The sequence below is a fragment of the Eubalaena glacialis genome, chromosome 7, assembly GCF_028564815.1.
Source record: "Eubalaena glacialis isolate mEubGla1 chromosome 7, mEubGla1.1.hap2.+ XY, whole genome shotgun sequence".
NCBI lineage: Eukaryota > Metazoa > Chordata > Mammalia > Artiodactyla > Balaenidae > Eubalaena > Eubalaena glacialis.
This window is the reverse complement of record NC_083722.1, coordinates 103805987-103821107: the sequence shown is the minus strand read 5'-3', so window position 1 is coordinate 103821107 and position 15121 is coordinate 103805987. Positions and strand designations below refer to the sequence as shown.

At 38.1% G+C, this 15121-nt stretch overlaps 1 protein-coding gene across 2 annotated transcripts in view; it reads right to left on the bottom strand.

Moving 5' to 3' along the window:
* The window catches only part of GRM7 (glutamate metabotropic receptor 7), an 805916-nt gene that overhangs the window by 231279 nt on the left and 559516 nt on the right, over positions 1-15121 (bottom strand). For both annotated transcript variants that reach the window (XM_061195559.1, XM_061195560.1), the window contains exon 6: positions 4691-4891. In XM_061195559.1, the coding sequence (XP_061051542.1) occupies positions 4691-4891 (201 nt within the window). The remainder of the gene's footprint in view (positions 1-4690; positions 4892-15121) is intronic.

Genomic DNA, 15121 nt, shown 5'->3' with positions numbered 1-15121 from the left:
CTCCCGCAGAGCCTGTGCTCCAAGATGGAACAGCAGGAATGTTGTAATAAGCCCTTTCTCTCAGACGCTTAATCAAAGTCAAGAGAGCAGGCCATGGGGTTGGGTACCCTAGGTACCAGTTACAGCATCATCAATACGTAACTGCATGGCTTTAGACATCATGATTCTTACTTTCTCTGTGAATCAGTTTCTTTATCTGCTAAAAAAAAAAGGGGGGGGAAATAACAGTATCTAAGCCACTTAGTATTATGAATATTAAAGAAGCCAATACACAAAAAGTACTTAGGACAGTTTCTGGCACATAGTAATCATTTGATAAACGTAGGGCCTGTGTCCAATCAGAAGCTCAGCATCTCTGGCTCATCAGTGGTAAGCCCGTCCTAACCAAAGTCTGCAAGCATTATCTAGAAGAAGAATCAGATGAGAATCACCAAAATATTCTCAAAACGACTCTTCTTTGTTACTGGCCAAAGAATTGTGATGCTTATCTATGGACCAGCATACAAAGCGCAGAAACTGACCCCAGGATATGTAATGAAATTTATGTGTGCTTTTTCTGGGAAAATTTGTTATATATTTTAGGAGATTCTGTAAGATAAGGAAGAAACTACGAAAAAAAGATAATTTGTAGTCAAACCATTTTTCTGGTTGTATTTATAGTCATTTTTGTCTCCATCTTAACTCGGAAACTGTTGGTTCCAAAATCAGATATGGTTCTTCTTCACCCAGATACTAGGTAACTCCTGAATGATTGATACAATATTGTGGGTTTAAGTGGATTATTATTTACAAGCAGAAAAGCAAGAAGATTTTTTAAACCATAACATAATTATCTAAACCAGGAAATTAACATTGATGTAATACTATTTAAAACTAATCCGCAAATGTTATTAAAATTCCTCCACTGTCCCATTCATATCCTTTTCCTGGTTTAAGATCAATCAATGTTTCCACATTGCATTTAATAGTAATGTCTCCTTAGTTTCTTCTAAGTCTGGAACAATTCCTCCATCAGTCGTTCTCATGACCTCAACACTTTTTGAAGAGTACTGGCCAGTTATTTTGTAAAATGACCTTCAATTTGGATGTCTGGTGTTTGTTTAACATTAGATGGAGGTCATGTATTTTTGGCAATAAGACCTCAGAAGTGATGTTGTAACCTTCCCAGGGTTATCTTTTTTTAAAATTAATGTTTTATTGAAGAAGAATTGATTTACTATTTGTTAGTTTCAGGCATACAGCAAAGTGATTCAGTGAATCACTTTTCAGTATATATATATATATATATATATATATATATATATATATATACACACACACACACACACACGACACTTTTCAGATTCTTTTCCTATGTAGGTTATTACAAAATATTGAGTAAAATTCCCTGTGCTATACAGTAGGCCCTTGTTGTTTATCTATTTTATACATAGTAGTGTGTATATGTTTCTCCAAAATTCCTAATTTATCCCTCCCCACCACCTTTCCCTTTTGATAACCGTAAGTTTGTTTTTGAAGCTGTAAGTTCTGTTTTGTAAATAAGTTCATATGTATCATTTTTTAAGATTCCATATATAAGCGATATCATATGATATTTGTCTTTGGCTCACTTCACTTAGTGTGATAATCTCTAGGTCCATCCATGTTGCTGCAAATGGCATTATTTCATTCTTTTTTATGTATTCCATTGTATACATACATATACCACATCATCATCATCTTCTTTTTTTTCTTTTGGCTGCGCTGCATGGCATGTGGGATATTAGTTCCCGGACCAGGGATCGAACCCATGCCCTCTGTAGTGGAAGCACAGAGTCCTAACCACTGCACTGCCAGGGAATTCCCAACTACATCTTCTTAATTCATTCATCTGTCAATGGACATTTAGGTTGCTTCCATGTCTTGGCTATTGTAAATAGTGCTGCTATGAACATAGAGGTGCATGTATCTTTTTGAATTATGGTTTTCTCCAGATATACACCCAGGAGTGGGATACGGTAGCTCTATTTTTAGTTTTTTAAGGAACCTCCATACTGTTCTCCATAGTGGCTGCACTAATTTACATTCCTAACAACAGTGTAGGAGGGTTCCCTTTCCTCCACACCCTCTCCAGTATTTATTACTTGTAGACTTTTTCATAACAGCCATTCTGACTGGCGTGAAGTGGTACCTCACTGTAGTTTTGACTTGCATTTCTCTAATAATTAGTAGCATGTGACGTTGTTAAGTCTCATTACTGGTGACACTAACCTTGACAACTTGGTTAAGTGCTGTCTTCCAGGTTTCTCCACTTCAGAGCTGCTCTTTTCCCCTTTGTAATTAATGTGTTCCACGATGAAGGACACTTTGAGGCTATGCAAGTATCTTATTTCTCATCCTACTTTTAGCCCAATAATTTTAGCATCCATTGATGATTCTTGCCTGAAACACTTATTACTGAGGTCTTTGCAAAATGGTGAGTTTTGTATTTCCATCTTTGCCTCATTCCATCGTGCTGCCTCTTCTGTTGCGTTTACGTATCCAATTCAATTATTTATTTATTAGTATGGACTCATTGATATTCATTATATTCTATGAGCTTAACCCACTGTTGGCCTAGAATTAGCCAGTGGGATCTTCTTCAAGTTGGTTCCTTTGCCCTTTCGACATGGTCCCATCAGTTTTTGAGCACTTTCTTGCTTTGTGGCACAACATGGTTTCAAATTCATCTTCTACTTGCCCTGCTCTGGCCCCTGAATTGAGAGTTTCACTAGGGAGCCCTAGTTCTTTTCACTGGAGAATGGTATTTATAAATAACATGTGGGTGCAAGTGCAGTCATTTCTACCAGGGTGTCATGGCTCCTAGGCCCTCTCAGTGGACAGAACTAGACAGTAGAGGTTTGTACACACACAAACATACCCATATCCATCTCCCTACCTCCCCATCTGCATGTGTATTAAAAGCCATGAGCCCATGCTGGTATCTTCCATTCTAATCCAACACAACAAGTGTTATTTTACCTTTCTCCCATCCTTATTAGTAATTTCTTTCTCTGACTCTCGTTATCCACAATATCTTTTATTAAATCTCTCAGTCCTCTTGTGGACATAAATAATCTTCACAATTGTGGGGAAAAAAAACATACGAAGTTCCTAGGGATTGTGAAATATCTGTGTACAGTTATTCATGTCTTCAGTCTTATAGTATATAGTCAAATACTGTCTTCCAAAGTTATTTGCACTCTTTATCTTTCTTCCTCACTGCCTTCAGCGTGGTTATGTTATTCATATGTAATTTAGTTAGGTTTATTACTGTATTAAATTTTGTATTACCCCATGCAATGGTTATTTTTTAATTGAGAAATAATTGACATTCAGGATGGTTAATTTTATGTGTCAGCTTGACTAGGGATGCCCTGATAGCTGGCAAAACTTTATTTCTGTGTATATGAGTATGTTCCTGGAAGAACTGTTGAAATGAATAAAGAATTGTTGAATCATTGAACTGAATAAAGCAGGTGACCTTCCCCAATGTGGGCAGGCATCATCCAATCCCTAGAAAGCCTGAATAGAACCAAAGGCAGAAGAAGGGCAAATTCACTCTCTCTGCTTGAGTGGAGACACCCATTTTTTCCTGCTCTCAGACACTGGAGCTCCTAGTTCTCTGGCTTTCAGAAACAGATCAAGACTTACACCACCAACCCTCTGATCCCAAGGCCTGTACACTTCGACTGAATTACACCACTGCTTCTACGGTTCTCCAGCTTATAGATGGCAGATCATGGGGTATGTCAGTCTCTATAACAGTGTCAGCCAATTCCTAAAATAAATCTCCTGTTATATTTCCCACCCATCTCTACCCATTTATTTTAGGTAACCAATTACTTTCTGCCCAAGTTTTATTCTTTGAGAAATAAATGTGTAACGTGACATGTGGTTGGTGTGGAAAATTACAACCATTACTTCCATTAACTTGAGTACCTAGAGCAACTGTCCCTTCCTTTTCCTCTTATCCCCTCCTATTCCTGCTTACACTCACCAAGAAAAAACTTGGCAAAAGTCCTTCTATTTTAAGAAAGAGAGGGCAAACCATAACCCACCCCCCCGAATTTATTTATTCATTTGCTCACTCACTACTCATTCATATAATTGATTCAATAATTTGAAATGCTATAATCCACATACTCAAGAGTAAATTGCAATCCGACTACTTAACTTATGAAACACATAATGTCAACACTTAGGATTCCAGGAGAGACTGGAATAGAGACATCTAAATATATTTAATGAACTCAAGCAAAACATATCACTTGACCAAGAAACTGGAATTTTGAAATATCTGTGTGGACATATACTGGATGAGTATGAATAGGTTGCTGTATTGCCAAAACACTTGGATATCACCAAGTTCTGTATCACCCAAAGTTATATCATTGGATATTCTGGTTATCTCATTTACCATACGACAGAATATTAGAATTTCGATGTATACAAGGACATTAACACCATACTGGGCATAATTTGACTTCTCGGATTCAGAAAGTATTGTAACTTGTTATCTTTCAGTGCTTCAATGTTGTCGTCATGAGCAATTGTCATTTTTATATATAGTATTTTAGACATACTAGGGTTGTGTGGCATTCTCTAGATGTTCTTTTCTACAACATAAAGGCCCCATGTCAGCCTGAAAAAAGCAAACATGGAGACTCACCATTGAAATTCACATTGCGGATATACTTCAACAACTTCTTGCCCCCAGCTTGCTCCATCTCAGGACAGACACCCCGGTAGTCAGCACAGAGATCCTTGTTCATGTGATGAAGGGCATGAGCCATTGCGTACACTGCGTCAATCACGAACTGAACTTTACCCTCCTGCTCATAGTTGGAATCTTTTCCAATTCTCTCCTGTCCTGCACATTAAAACAAGAAACACACACAAACATTGGTGTTGAGTAGAATGTCTCAATTTGCATTTACTTTCAACTATGCTTAAAGAAAACAATGCTTTGAGGAGTACAGTCGCGCAAGCCACACATCCATGTTTGGCTACCATGTTCGGTTGCTTTGACAGTTTTTGGTATTTGACTTTGGAGCACATTACACTAACCTTTCTGATGTATTAGATAAATTTCAGAAGCAGCACTTCAAAGGATCACAATAAAAGCCCTTGTAATAAGCCAACACACTATTCAAAACATAGTGGCCCCATAGAACCAAGGGATTGCTGCGATTAGAAGCTGGGCTGCCACGTGCAAATCTTCAAAGCTCACTTAGTCTAGAAAGGTGATAGGCCAAAAGAAAATGATAGAAAACTAATGAAATACCACCCCTGAACTCATTACTTTCTTCTATATACCTGCTCTACTTCCTGGGTTGCCTGTCTCAATTGTGCGTATTACTGGCAGCTCTGACGCTCAGGCTGGAAACCCTGATGTCATTTTTTCTTTCTTTCCTGTCTCTTACTCCACCCTCCCACATACATATATCTAATGAATAGCCAAAACCTCACCTGAAACAGTGAACAGTTTTGGCCACACTACCAATACGCTATTTATGCTTTGCTCATCTCCCATCAGGACACAATGCTAGGTGTCTCTCTTCATTTAGTGATTCCTCCACGTTCATTTCTCCAAACCACAGAGCTAATCACTTCACCCCCATGCTCAGAATTCTTCAGTGGTTCTCCACTGCCCGCAAAATGAAATCCAAACCCTTTCCCCTGACAACACAGGGTGTTCATCATTTCGTTCCTATCTGCCTAACAACAGTAAGAACTGGCAGTGATGAAGTGTCCTCCACTGTCTTGGAAGCCTTATATACATGATTTTTATTTCATCCTCACTTTGTCAGTTAAATATTATTAGTCCTCATTATACAGATGGGAAAGCCGAGCCTTACAGAAATTAAATCATCTTCCGAAGGCCATGTACAGGAAGAGCAGATGACAGCTCAGGTTTATCAGAACCCCAAACCAACATTTCTCTCACTTCATGGGCCCCACCTCACCCTTTTCCTAGAATTTAAAACATATATATATTTTGCTCCAGACAAGTATGGCTATTTTTCCCATACATCATCAGCTCTAACGTTAATTATCTTTGGTCATGCCCCTTGTTTTGCCAGAAATATCCCTCCTTGCTTTTGCCCATCATAACTTAATTCTGTCCCCGTGGCACAATCCAGTGGTTGCTTACACTTAGCTTCTTGATCAGAATTAAAGATTTTCATAAAACATTTCAAATCTTTATTATAAAATTAATAATATCACTATATTTTAATGCCCTACCAGACTTTCCTTTTCTTTCTTTCTTTCTTTTTTTTTTTTTCCTTATATCCCCAGCACTGAACACAGCATTTAATATCTGGTAGATTCTAAACAATACTTGTATTAAATTAGGCATTCGTTAAGTACATGGTAATACCAGAAACTCTCTTTAGACCTCGTGTCCCTCTATGACAAATAATTAACCACAGATTGAATTTCACTTTCGCAGCAGTATTTCCCAGATTGTTCTCTATGACACATTTGTGTAGGAAAGAAACAGTAGGGATTCTACAACCCCTGTCCCTTCTCCTGCAAAACAAAGTGTTCCCGACAGCCACTGTGTTAAACGTTATAAGGTTTCTTTACTGAGAGATGGTTTCAGAGTATTTAATATAACATAAAGTATAATTTCCAAGAAGGAAGTTCAGAATTTCCCCAAATTACTTGAATTCATATTTTTTCCTTTTCAGAGCACACACTAATATCTCAAACGGCAGACAGTTCTTTGTTTTGTATGTACCTCATTCAAGTACCAATCAACCCCGTGCTCACTGCTGTTCATTGGGTCTAGGCCTTTTCAGTGTGTCTGGAGCAGGAATCTTTTTTTTTTTTTTTTAAACTTTGTTCTCATAGAATTTTTTTTTTTTTTTTTTAATTTATTTTTGGCTGTGTTGGGTCTTCGTTTCTGTGTGAGGGCTTTCTCTAGCTGCGGCGAGCGGGGACCACTCTTCATCGCGGTGCGCGGGCCTCTCACTATCGCGGCCTCTCCCGTTGCGGAGCACGGGCTCCAGACGCGCAGGCTCAGTAGCTGTGGCTCGCGGGCTCCAGAGGCGCAGGCTCAGTAGTTGTGGCTCACGGGCCTAGTTGCTCCGCGGCACGTGGGATCTTCCCAGACCAGGGCTCGAACCCGTGTCCCCTGCATTGGCAGGCAGACTCTCAACCACTGCGCCACCAGGGAAGCCCGAGGAATCTTTTTTGAAAAAGATAAAATCCATCATGAATCCATACTGCTACTTTGAATTCAAATTCTGGACTACAGGAGTTTTACTTAACTCGACACTCCTACACCTCTACCTCATTTTTTTTTTCATGAGGAAAATCCTGGTTCTTAATGACACCATTATAACTATTTATTTGCTTGATTCCATAATACACAAATAACATTCTTAGAATAAATGTCTAACCAACAGTCTAAAAATGCAGTGTAATGAGCAGCCTTGGCATGTATGTGTTTTTCAGTTCTTACCGGAATATTTTGGTGATTTATTCTGAGAAACGGGATTGCTTTGTTCAAGAGTCAATTCGTATGTGTTTTTGCTAAATATTGGCCAATTCCCCTCTAATGCATTTGTACCATTTTGTTCTCCCACCAGCAAAGAGAGAGAGTGTTCATTTCCCAACAACTTTGACAACCAAGTACGTCCTCAAACTTGGATTTCTGTCAATCAGCTAGGTGAGAAATGCTACCACAGTCTATTTTTATTTGTATTTTTCTTACTATAGGGGAGGTTGAACATCTTTGCATATAGTTAAAAGCTATTGTATTTCTTTTCTGCAAACTGTTTTTATAAAAATTTGGTCATTTTCTTCTCTACTTTTGAAAACTTTTTATTAATTAAGCATATTAATTCTTTGAGATTAAGTTGAAAATATTTTTCCTAGTTTGTTATTTTTCTTTTACTCACTTTAGGTATTTTCCAAATAAAATTATATTAGATTAAAAAATGTTTTTCTAAAAAAAATTATCAATTTATTTTCTTCTTATTGCTTCTGGATTTTCAATCATGGTTTGAAAAAATGCTCCCACCCCAGGCTACAGAATATTCCATCCGTGTTTTCTTCTTGTATAATTTTATTTTTTAAACTTAGATATTTCATCCACTTGGAATACATTCTGGTATGCAGTATGAAGAATCAAAATTTTAGCTTTTTCCATATAGCTTCCTAGTTATAGGCCAGTTCATCTTTTCTCACTGATTTGAAGTGCTTCCTTTATTATATATTAAGTTTTCCATGCATAATTAGATCTATTTCTGGATTTTTAAAATTTGTTTCACTGTTTGGTTTGTCTATTCATGGGCCAACAGTACAGCTTCAATTACAAACTCTTTATAACATATTTTAATAACTGGTAGAGTTAGCCCCTCTCTCACCATAATTGTTCTTTCTTTTTCAAATTTTATGTTAATTTTTGTTTATTTACTCAAATGAGCTTTATTAACTACTAATCTATCTTGAGAAAAGAAAAATAAATACTTGATGTTGAGTTTATGCTGTATTTATAAATCAACTTAGCCAGAACAGAAATTTTTACAAAGGTGAGAATTCCTACGTGTGTCTTTTCATTTGCTCAAGGCTACTTTTGCTTCCTTCAATAGTGTTTTAAAATGTTTTCTCACATAGGTTTTGAGTGTTTCGTGGAAAGTTAGCCTTGGTATTTTACTTAGTTTTGCAATTATAAATATGGTTTTCTTTGCTAAGTACTTCCTCTGGTTTTTGGTTGCATACATAAAAGCTATTCTTTGTTTTGTTGTGGTTGTTTTATTATTTTTCAACTTTCTATCACAAAAAGTTTTAAACACAGAGGAAGGTTGAAAGAACTTTACAGTGACCTCACCAACTAGATTCTTACATTAACATTTTACTATACTTATGTTATAAGGCAATTCATTTTCTAATAATTTTATAATCTGCTACTTTACAAATTTCTCTTATTTTTTAGAGTACTTAAAAAGGCAGTCTTGATGGCACTACGACCATTCTAAAATACATACTATGAAACGGGTTCAGACTAGTAATTCAGGAGAGGAGTTTCTAGCCTGCATTCATAAAGACATTCATCTCAGAAAGAATGCCTTGAAAAATAACTGCAGTATTTTAAATAATGAAATATTTCATTATGTTTGAAACATTATAGGTTTTACCCCTCTCTTGAAGAGTCATCAGGTATGTTAGCTTATTAAGGGCTCTGAGAAACACAGGTACATTTGTCTTTGGGGTTACCAGGACTTGAAAAACGTAGCCTTACTTCAAGAAAATCAGAACTGGCAAGTTAACAACAACAACAAAAAAGGCTAACTTTATTTCCCCTACTGTGGCAGATGCAACTGCGTGCCAAGGTCAGAGTCTCTGGTTACTCATCTAGCACCCCTCCCCTACTCCCCTAACTGAAATCTGCTTCTCTTCAGATATCGGCGGCCACCAAAGGAGTGAGGGGTTCAGGACCTCTCCTGAGCCTCATTGAGTCTATCCTCATTTGTCTAAGCCAGTCCAGTTTCCTCCTTGGCAAGGGCTGATTTAGAAACAGGCATGGGTTACAAGTCTAGATAATGAGATGAAAGAAAAGAGTTTATTGGGTTCCACATATAAAATGATACAAAATAACTTATTTACAAAACAGAAACAGATCCACAGACATAGATAACAAACCTATGGTTTCCAAAGGGGAAAGTGGGGGAAGGATAAATTAGGAGTTTGGGATTAACAAATACACACTACTGTATATAAAATAGATAAACAACAAGGACCTACTGTATAGCACAGGGAACTACTCTCAGTATCTTGTAATAACCTATAATGGAAAAGAACCTAAAAAAGAATACATATGTGTATGTGTGTGTGTGTGTGTGTGTGTGTGTGTAACTGAATCACTTTGCTGTACACCTGAAACTAACATAACATTGCAAATCAACTATATTTCAATAAAAATTTTCAGAAAAAGTTTATTGGGGAACTCCTGAGAAAGTTAATTTGCTCTTAAAGAGAGATGAACTCAACTGCATCAAAACAATCACACCCCCCAACACACACACACACACACACACAAACACACAAACACACACACACACACTGCATTTACTCTAGTCATTTTGCAGTCCTGAGGCAATTACCCAGCATACGAACAACAGCAGAATAAAAATGTGGCAACGATGTGAAAATACAATCGAGCTGTGAGTTGGCCAAGCCTAGAATTACCCTACTTTTTTTTTTTCCAAGTGACATACTCAATGGCTTATCCATTTAACTACAGCTTGATACTCAATGTTTTCCAGGTTTACCTGAACACTACACTTCTATTCATGTACCATTTTACAACATCTCAAGGGACTAGCGTAAGTACACCTTCTTCCCCCCAAAAGTGCGGGAAAAAAGGGTAGTTTTAAGAAATATTTTTAACAATGTAGCTTGAAATAGAAAAAAAAGAAAGCATTTTCAATCAGTTCTGGGTTAACAGCTCATTCTTTCAGGCTTTCTGATGAACTGAGATGTTGTTATATTCTTTTCTTGAATGAAGTTCATCCTTTTCATCAAATTTCCCAGGAAAGGGTTTGAGGTTTAGATAAAACAAGGAGAACTCTGAAGCATTAATTATTTTTTATTTCTCCAGCATGCAAAGAAGCTTTCCTTTTAAAGTCTCCCAATTTTCTGATGTAATGTTATTTTTACCCAAATAGTTCAGTATTTATCTTCAAAATGCACACTCCTTTGAGCTTATGTTGAATAAATTTTCAGCTGCACTACACAAGAATAATCTACAAACCCTCTCACAACCAGAATTTCTAGTGTTCGTTCTGCTGGTGAAGTCTTCTCTCTTTGAAAGATCTGCTTATTTTGCCCATTTTAACATACTGCTTTCTCAGAATATATGCCTTAGTTAATATGCATGAGCAAACTATTAGGGAGAAAAAAAAGGCACAGAAAATGTAAGAAATTATGGATCTGAAATTATTAATATAAACAATCCCACTGCAATACGAAAACCAAAAGGAAGAGGAGGTTGGGCATAGGCAGGAAACAAACCAAAGATATTTGCTAGTGCGAACTGAAAAACCTACCAAAACAGTCCTGCAGATTTGAACAACTGGCCCAATGTTTACCATATGTTTCTATGGGAGTGATAAATTATAATTTGTATTTTGATTTCACATATTAATTGCAGTTATTTGCATCGGGAAGACCTCTTGGAAGTTATATATGCTCGTGCTGACTGTGTTTTTAAATGCTGCATTACACAAATATATTTTATTGAATGTAAAGCCACAAACTTAAAAATTTCTTGAGGCTAAAGTCCTGAGTAGTACTGTATATAATTAACTAAAATACTAATGCTTGGGTACACTGCAAATGATAAACACACTAATAAAAACATGAAAAGAATATGTCGCAGGAGCTCTGAAAATAGAGTCAGGGCATATATAGGTGCTGACAGAACTGCTAGATTCTGGGTAAAAAGGATGCAAGGAAAGCAGGGTGGATATCCTGGAGCACTAGAAAAGGTTGCAGGGTTCTAAAAATACTACAGTTACCAGGCAAGCCTTATTAAAATGCTACCGCAGTCCCTCCCATACTTTATTAAAAAAAAAAAAAAAAAACGGTCAGGAAGAACCTAGTGGCAAAACGGAAATAAAGACACAGACCTACTAGAGAATGGACTTGAGGATATGGGGAGGGGGAAGGGTAAGCTGGGACAAAGTGAGAGAGTGGCACGGACATATATACACTACCAAACGTAAAATAGACAGCTAGTGGGAAGCAGCCGCATAGCACAGGGAGATCAGCTCGGTGCTTTGTGACCACCTAGAGGGGCGGGATAGGGAGGGAGGGAGGGAGGGAGATGCAAGAGGGAAGAGATATGGGAACATATGTATATGTATAACTGATTCACTTTGTTATAAAGCAGAAACTAACACACCATTGTAAAGCAATTATACTCCAATAAAGTTGTTAAAAATAATAATAATAATAATAAATAAACAAATAACTTGGTTTACTGGATAACTATTTTCCCTCTCATGGGTATACCTTTCTCTTTTAAGATGAATGCCAATCAATGGTAAAATAAGATTCTGTTTTATGCAAATTTGTTTTGTTGTTTTTTTTTAACAGTGACCCCATTCATAGAATCTGGGGGTAACAACCCATAGCAAGAAATACCAATTGAAGGAAAGTCAGAAGTTCTGGATTGAGACAAAAAGCCTTCACTGCTGCTGTGCCTCTATTTGGAGGTGAGGTTGAATGAGCCTAGCAGCTCGTGAAGAGAACGATGGGCGTCCCTGTCACAGTACCACAGGCAGCCTGCGCTTGTTGTGTTCTTCCTGGGCACCAGGCTCTGCGCTAAGCACTTTTCATGGTTTCATGTTAAACCCTCACAACGCTTTCTTGGGTACCATTCCCCATCCCTGTTACTTCACTATACCTTATAGACCATCCGCTAAATGGTTCCGTCCACATCTCCACATGGAAAAACGATGAACCTGGAGTTTTCCCCTTTGTTTCTTTCCAGTTTCAACTTTAGTTTAGAGCCACAAATAATCTCAAAGTTCATGCTAGCCATGATTTTTACATCCTCTTACCCCCACTGAAGGTTTCGCTTGCGTTTCCTGCAAGGAGGAAACGGGTGGTTTTGACAACCACCATCATGGTCTTCCCTGACCTCTCCTTGGGTGGAAAAGTTAATGCCCAGAGAAACGGCCAAAGGGCTGGCAGAGGAACAACAACAGCAGCAGCAAAACAAGTGATCCTCCACCTTCGATGACAAAAATGTGACTGTAATTGAACCACTAACATCCTCATGTTCTGCAGTGAACACAGCAAATACTATGTTACAGACTCAAAAACAACTCTAGCAAAGGTATTAAAGAGTGTCTAGCCACAGACCCTCACTTCTAACCTTTTTCCATGCAGGATGCTTCCCAGAAGACTATTTAATCATCACAGCTGAGTTTCCTTCTACTCTTCTATTTTTGATTTCCACACAGGTGCAGGTAAAGGTATATGCAGTGAGTCAAGGTGTGTGGGACAAGAGTAGGCTTTGCACAATGCACACAGGGCACCAGATTGGAAGCAAGGAATGTTTTAGCCCCAAGTTTCACACCTCCCCCAATGTGTGGAAGGTGTTCTGAGAGAGTGAGCCAAGGGCTTTCTTTACTTCCAAGAGCAGTCTGCTGTAGGTAACGCCAGCCCATTGAGCAAAGGTAAGAACAGGGCTTCTGAAACTCACACAAGAAACCTTGCTGTACCAAACAAGAACAAGACGGGGTTTCTTAAAGAACTGCACAGATACAGTTTCCATTTCTCACCTAGATTTCTTCTCTTCTGATTTCTTAAGCTAAATTTCTGTTTATATAGTTTTGGTTGCTTCTTCAATGCAAACGGTAAAATCACTCGTGAAGCAATCTCTCCGGACATGACTTCAAGATTAAGAAAAAAGATAGTGCTATAGATGCCTGGTCTTGTAACCCATCCCTCAGCAGGAGCCCCTTCATTAATGAGGTTCTGCCCCTCTGAAATTCTGTTTATGGCATTCCAGGAATTGTACTTAGGTTGAACTTTCAGGATAGGGGGGTGGAGAGAGGGAGGGGGAAAGAGGGAGGGGGAAAGAGGGAGGGGGAAAGAGGGAGGGGGAAAGAGGGAGGGGAAGAAAGAAAAGAAGGAAGGAAGGGAGGGAGGGAGGAAGGAAGGAAGCAAGGAAGGGAGGGAGGGAGGAAGGAGAAAAGAACAGAAAGAAAGGAGAAAAGAAAAGAGAAAGAAAGATCAACCTGAACCTGACCAAGCTTTTGGATATATTAACTAATTTACATATAGCTGATTCATTTTGCTGTACAACAGAAACTAACACAACATTGTAAAGCAACTACAATAAAAATTAATTAAAAAAACCTAATTTATAGGAAGTAGAGAAAATAAAGAAACATGTAAATCAACACTGCAGAGATGCAGAAAACAAAATCCAAATGTAAAAAATTCTACAGAAATAGTAATAAACTATTTTCTTCAACACATAAAAAGTTAAAAAAAAAGTGGAGAGAAACATTTTAAAATTTTTAAAAAGACTTAAGAGATATGTCAAACAGATGTGGTATATGGACTTGGTTTAGATCCACCTGTAAACAAATCAATGATATAAAGACATTTATGACAGAAGGGAGAGACTACGGGATGACGATGGGGAACTACTGCTTTGTTGGTTTGGGGCGGGGTGTGTGTGTGTGTGTGTGTGTGTGTGTTTGTGTGTTTCTTATATATTTTTAAGAGTATTTGTCTCTTAGAGAACATACTGAAGTATTAAAAAAATTAAATGTCTGGGTTTACTTTGAAATGGCCAGAGGTGAGAGAGAAACATTCGGGGTACATGTGAACATAAATTGGCTATATATTGACTATTGTTGAGGTTGTGTGATGGATACATGGCGATTTATTCCACTATTCTCTCTGCTTTTTGTGTTTGTGTGAAAGATCACATGATGTCTGTAAAAATAAAAAGAAGAGAAGGAGGAGGAAGGGGGGTGGAGGGTAAGGAAGAGAAGGAGGAGAAATAAGAAGGGGATGGATAAGGAGATGGGAAGAGGAGAAGGAGGGAGAAAAAGAGGAAAAAGAACAAAAAGAAGAGTATTGGGTTGAAGAATAGGGGAAATAGGCAGGCAGGAAACAGAGGAGTTGAACTCAGCTGCCTGTAAGGGACACTGAGTATGTGCCAGACACCCAACTAGAACCAAGGGACACAGATATGAACACAAAACCCTCTCATGCATGCTCTCACTGTTCACAGCTCCACTCAGATGCTTCTGCTTAAATGCAGTTTCCACCTCTCATCTCAGGGCTGAGAGTATGACTCTGCTCCGCAGGTATTTAGGAAGGGGCACACGTAGTACAGATGCTATGGCATATGGGTGGGGTCATCTGACTCCCGGGGTCCAAAGTCACTTCCTGGAAGCAAAGTAAGCATGTTGTGGGGATGGATTTCATCTCACTGCCATGAAGCCCCTTTGCCTTGTGAGATGCAGAGAAGAGGCGTAAGGGAATAGATCCCACTACAGGGTTTGAAAGGACTTAGCAGAATCATCAGTCCAATGACACTACAAGTAAAAAGAAAAAG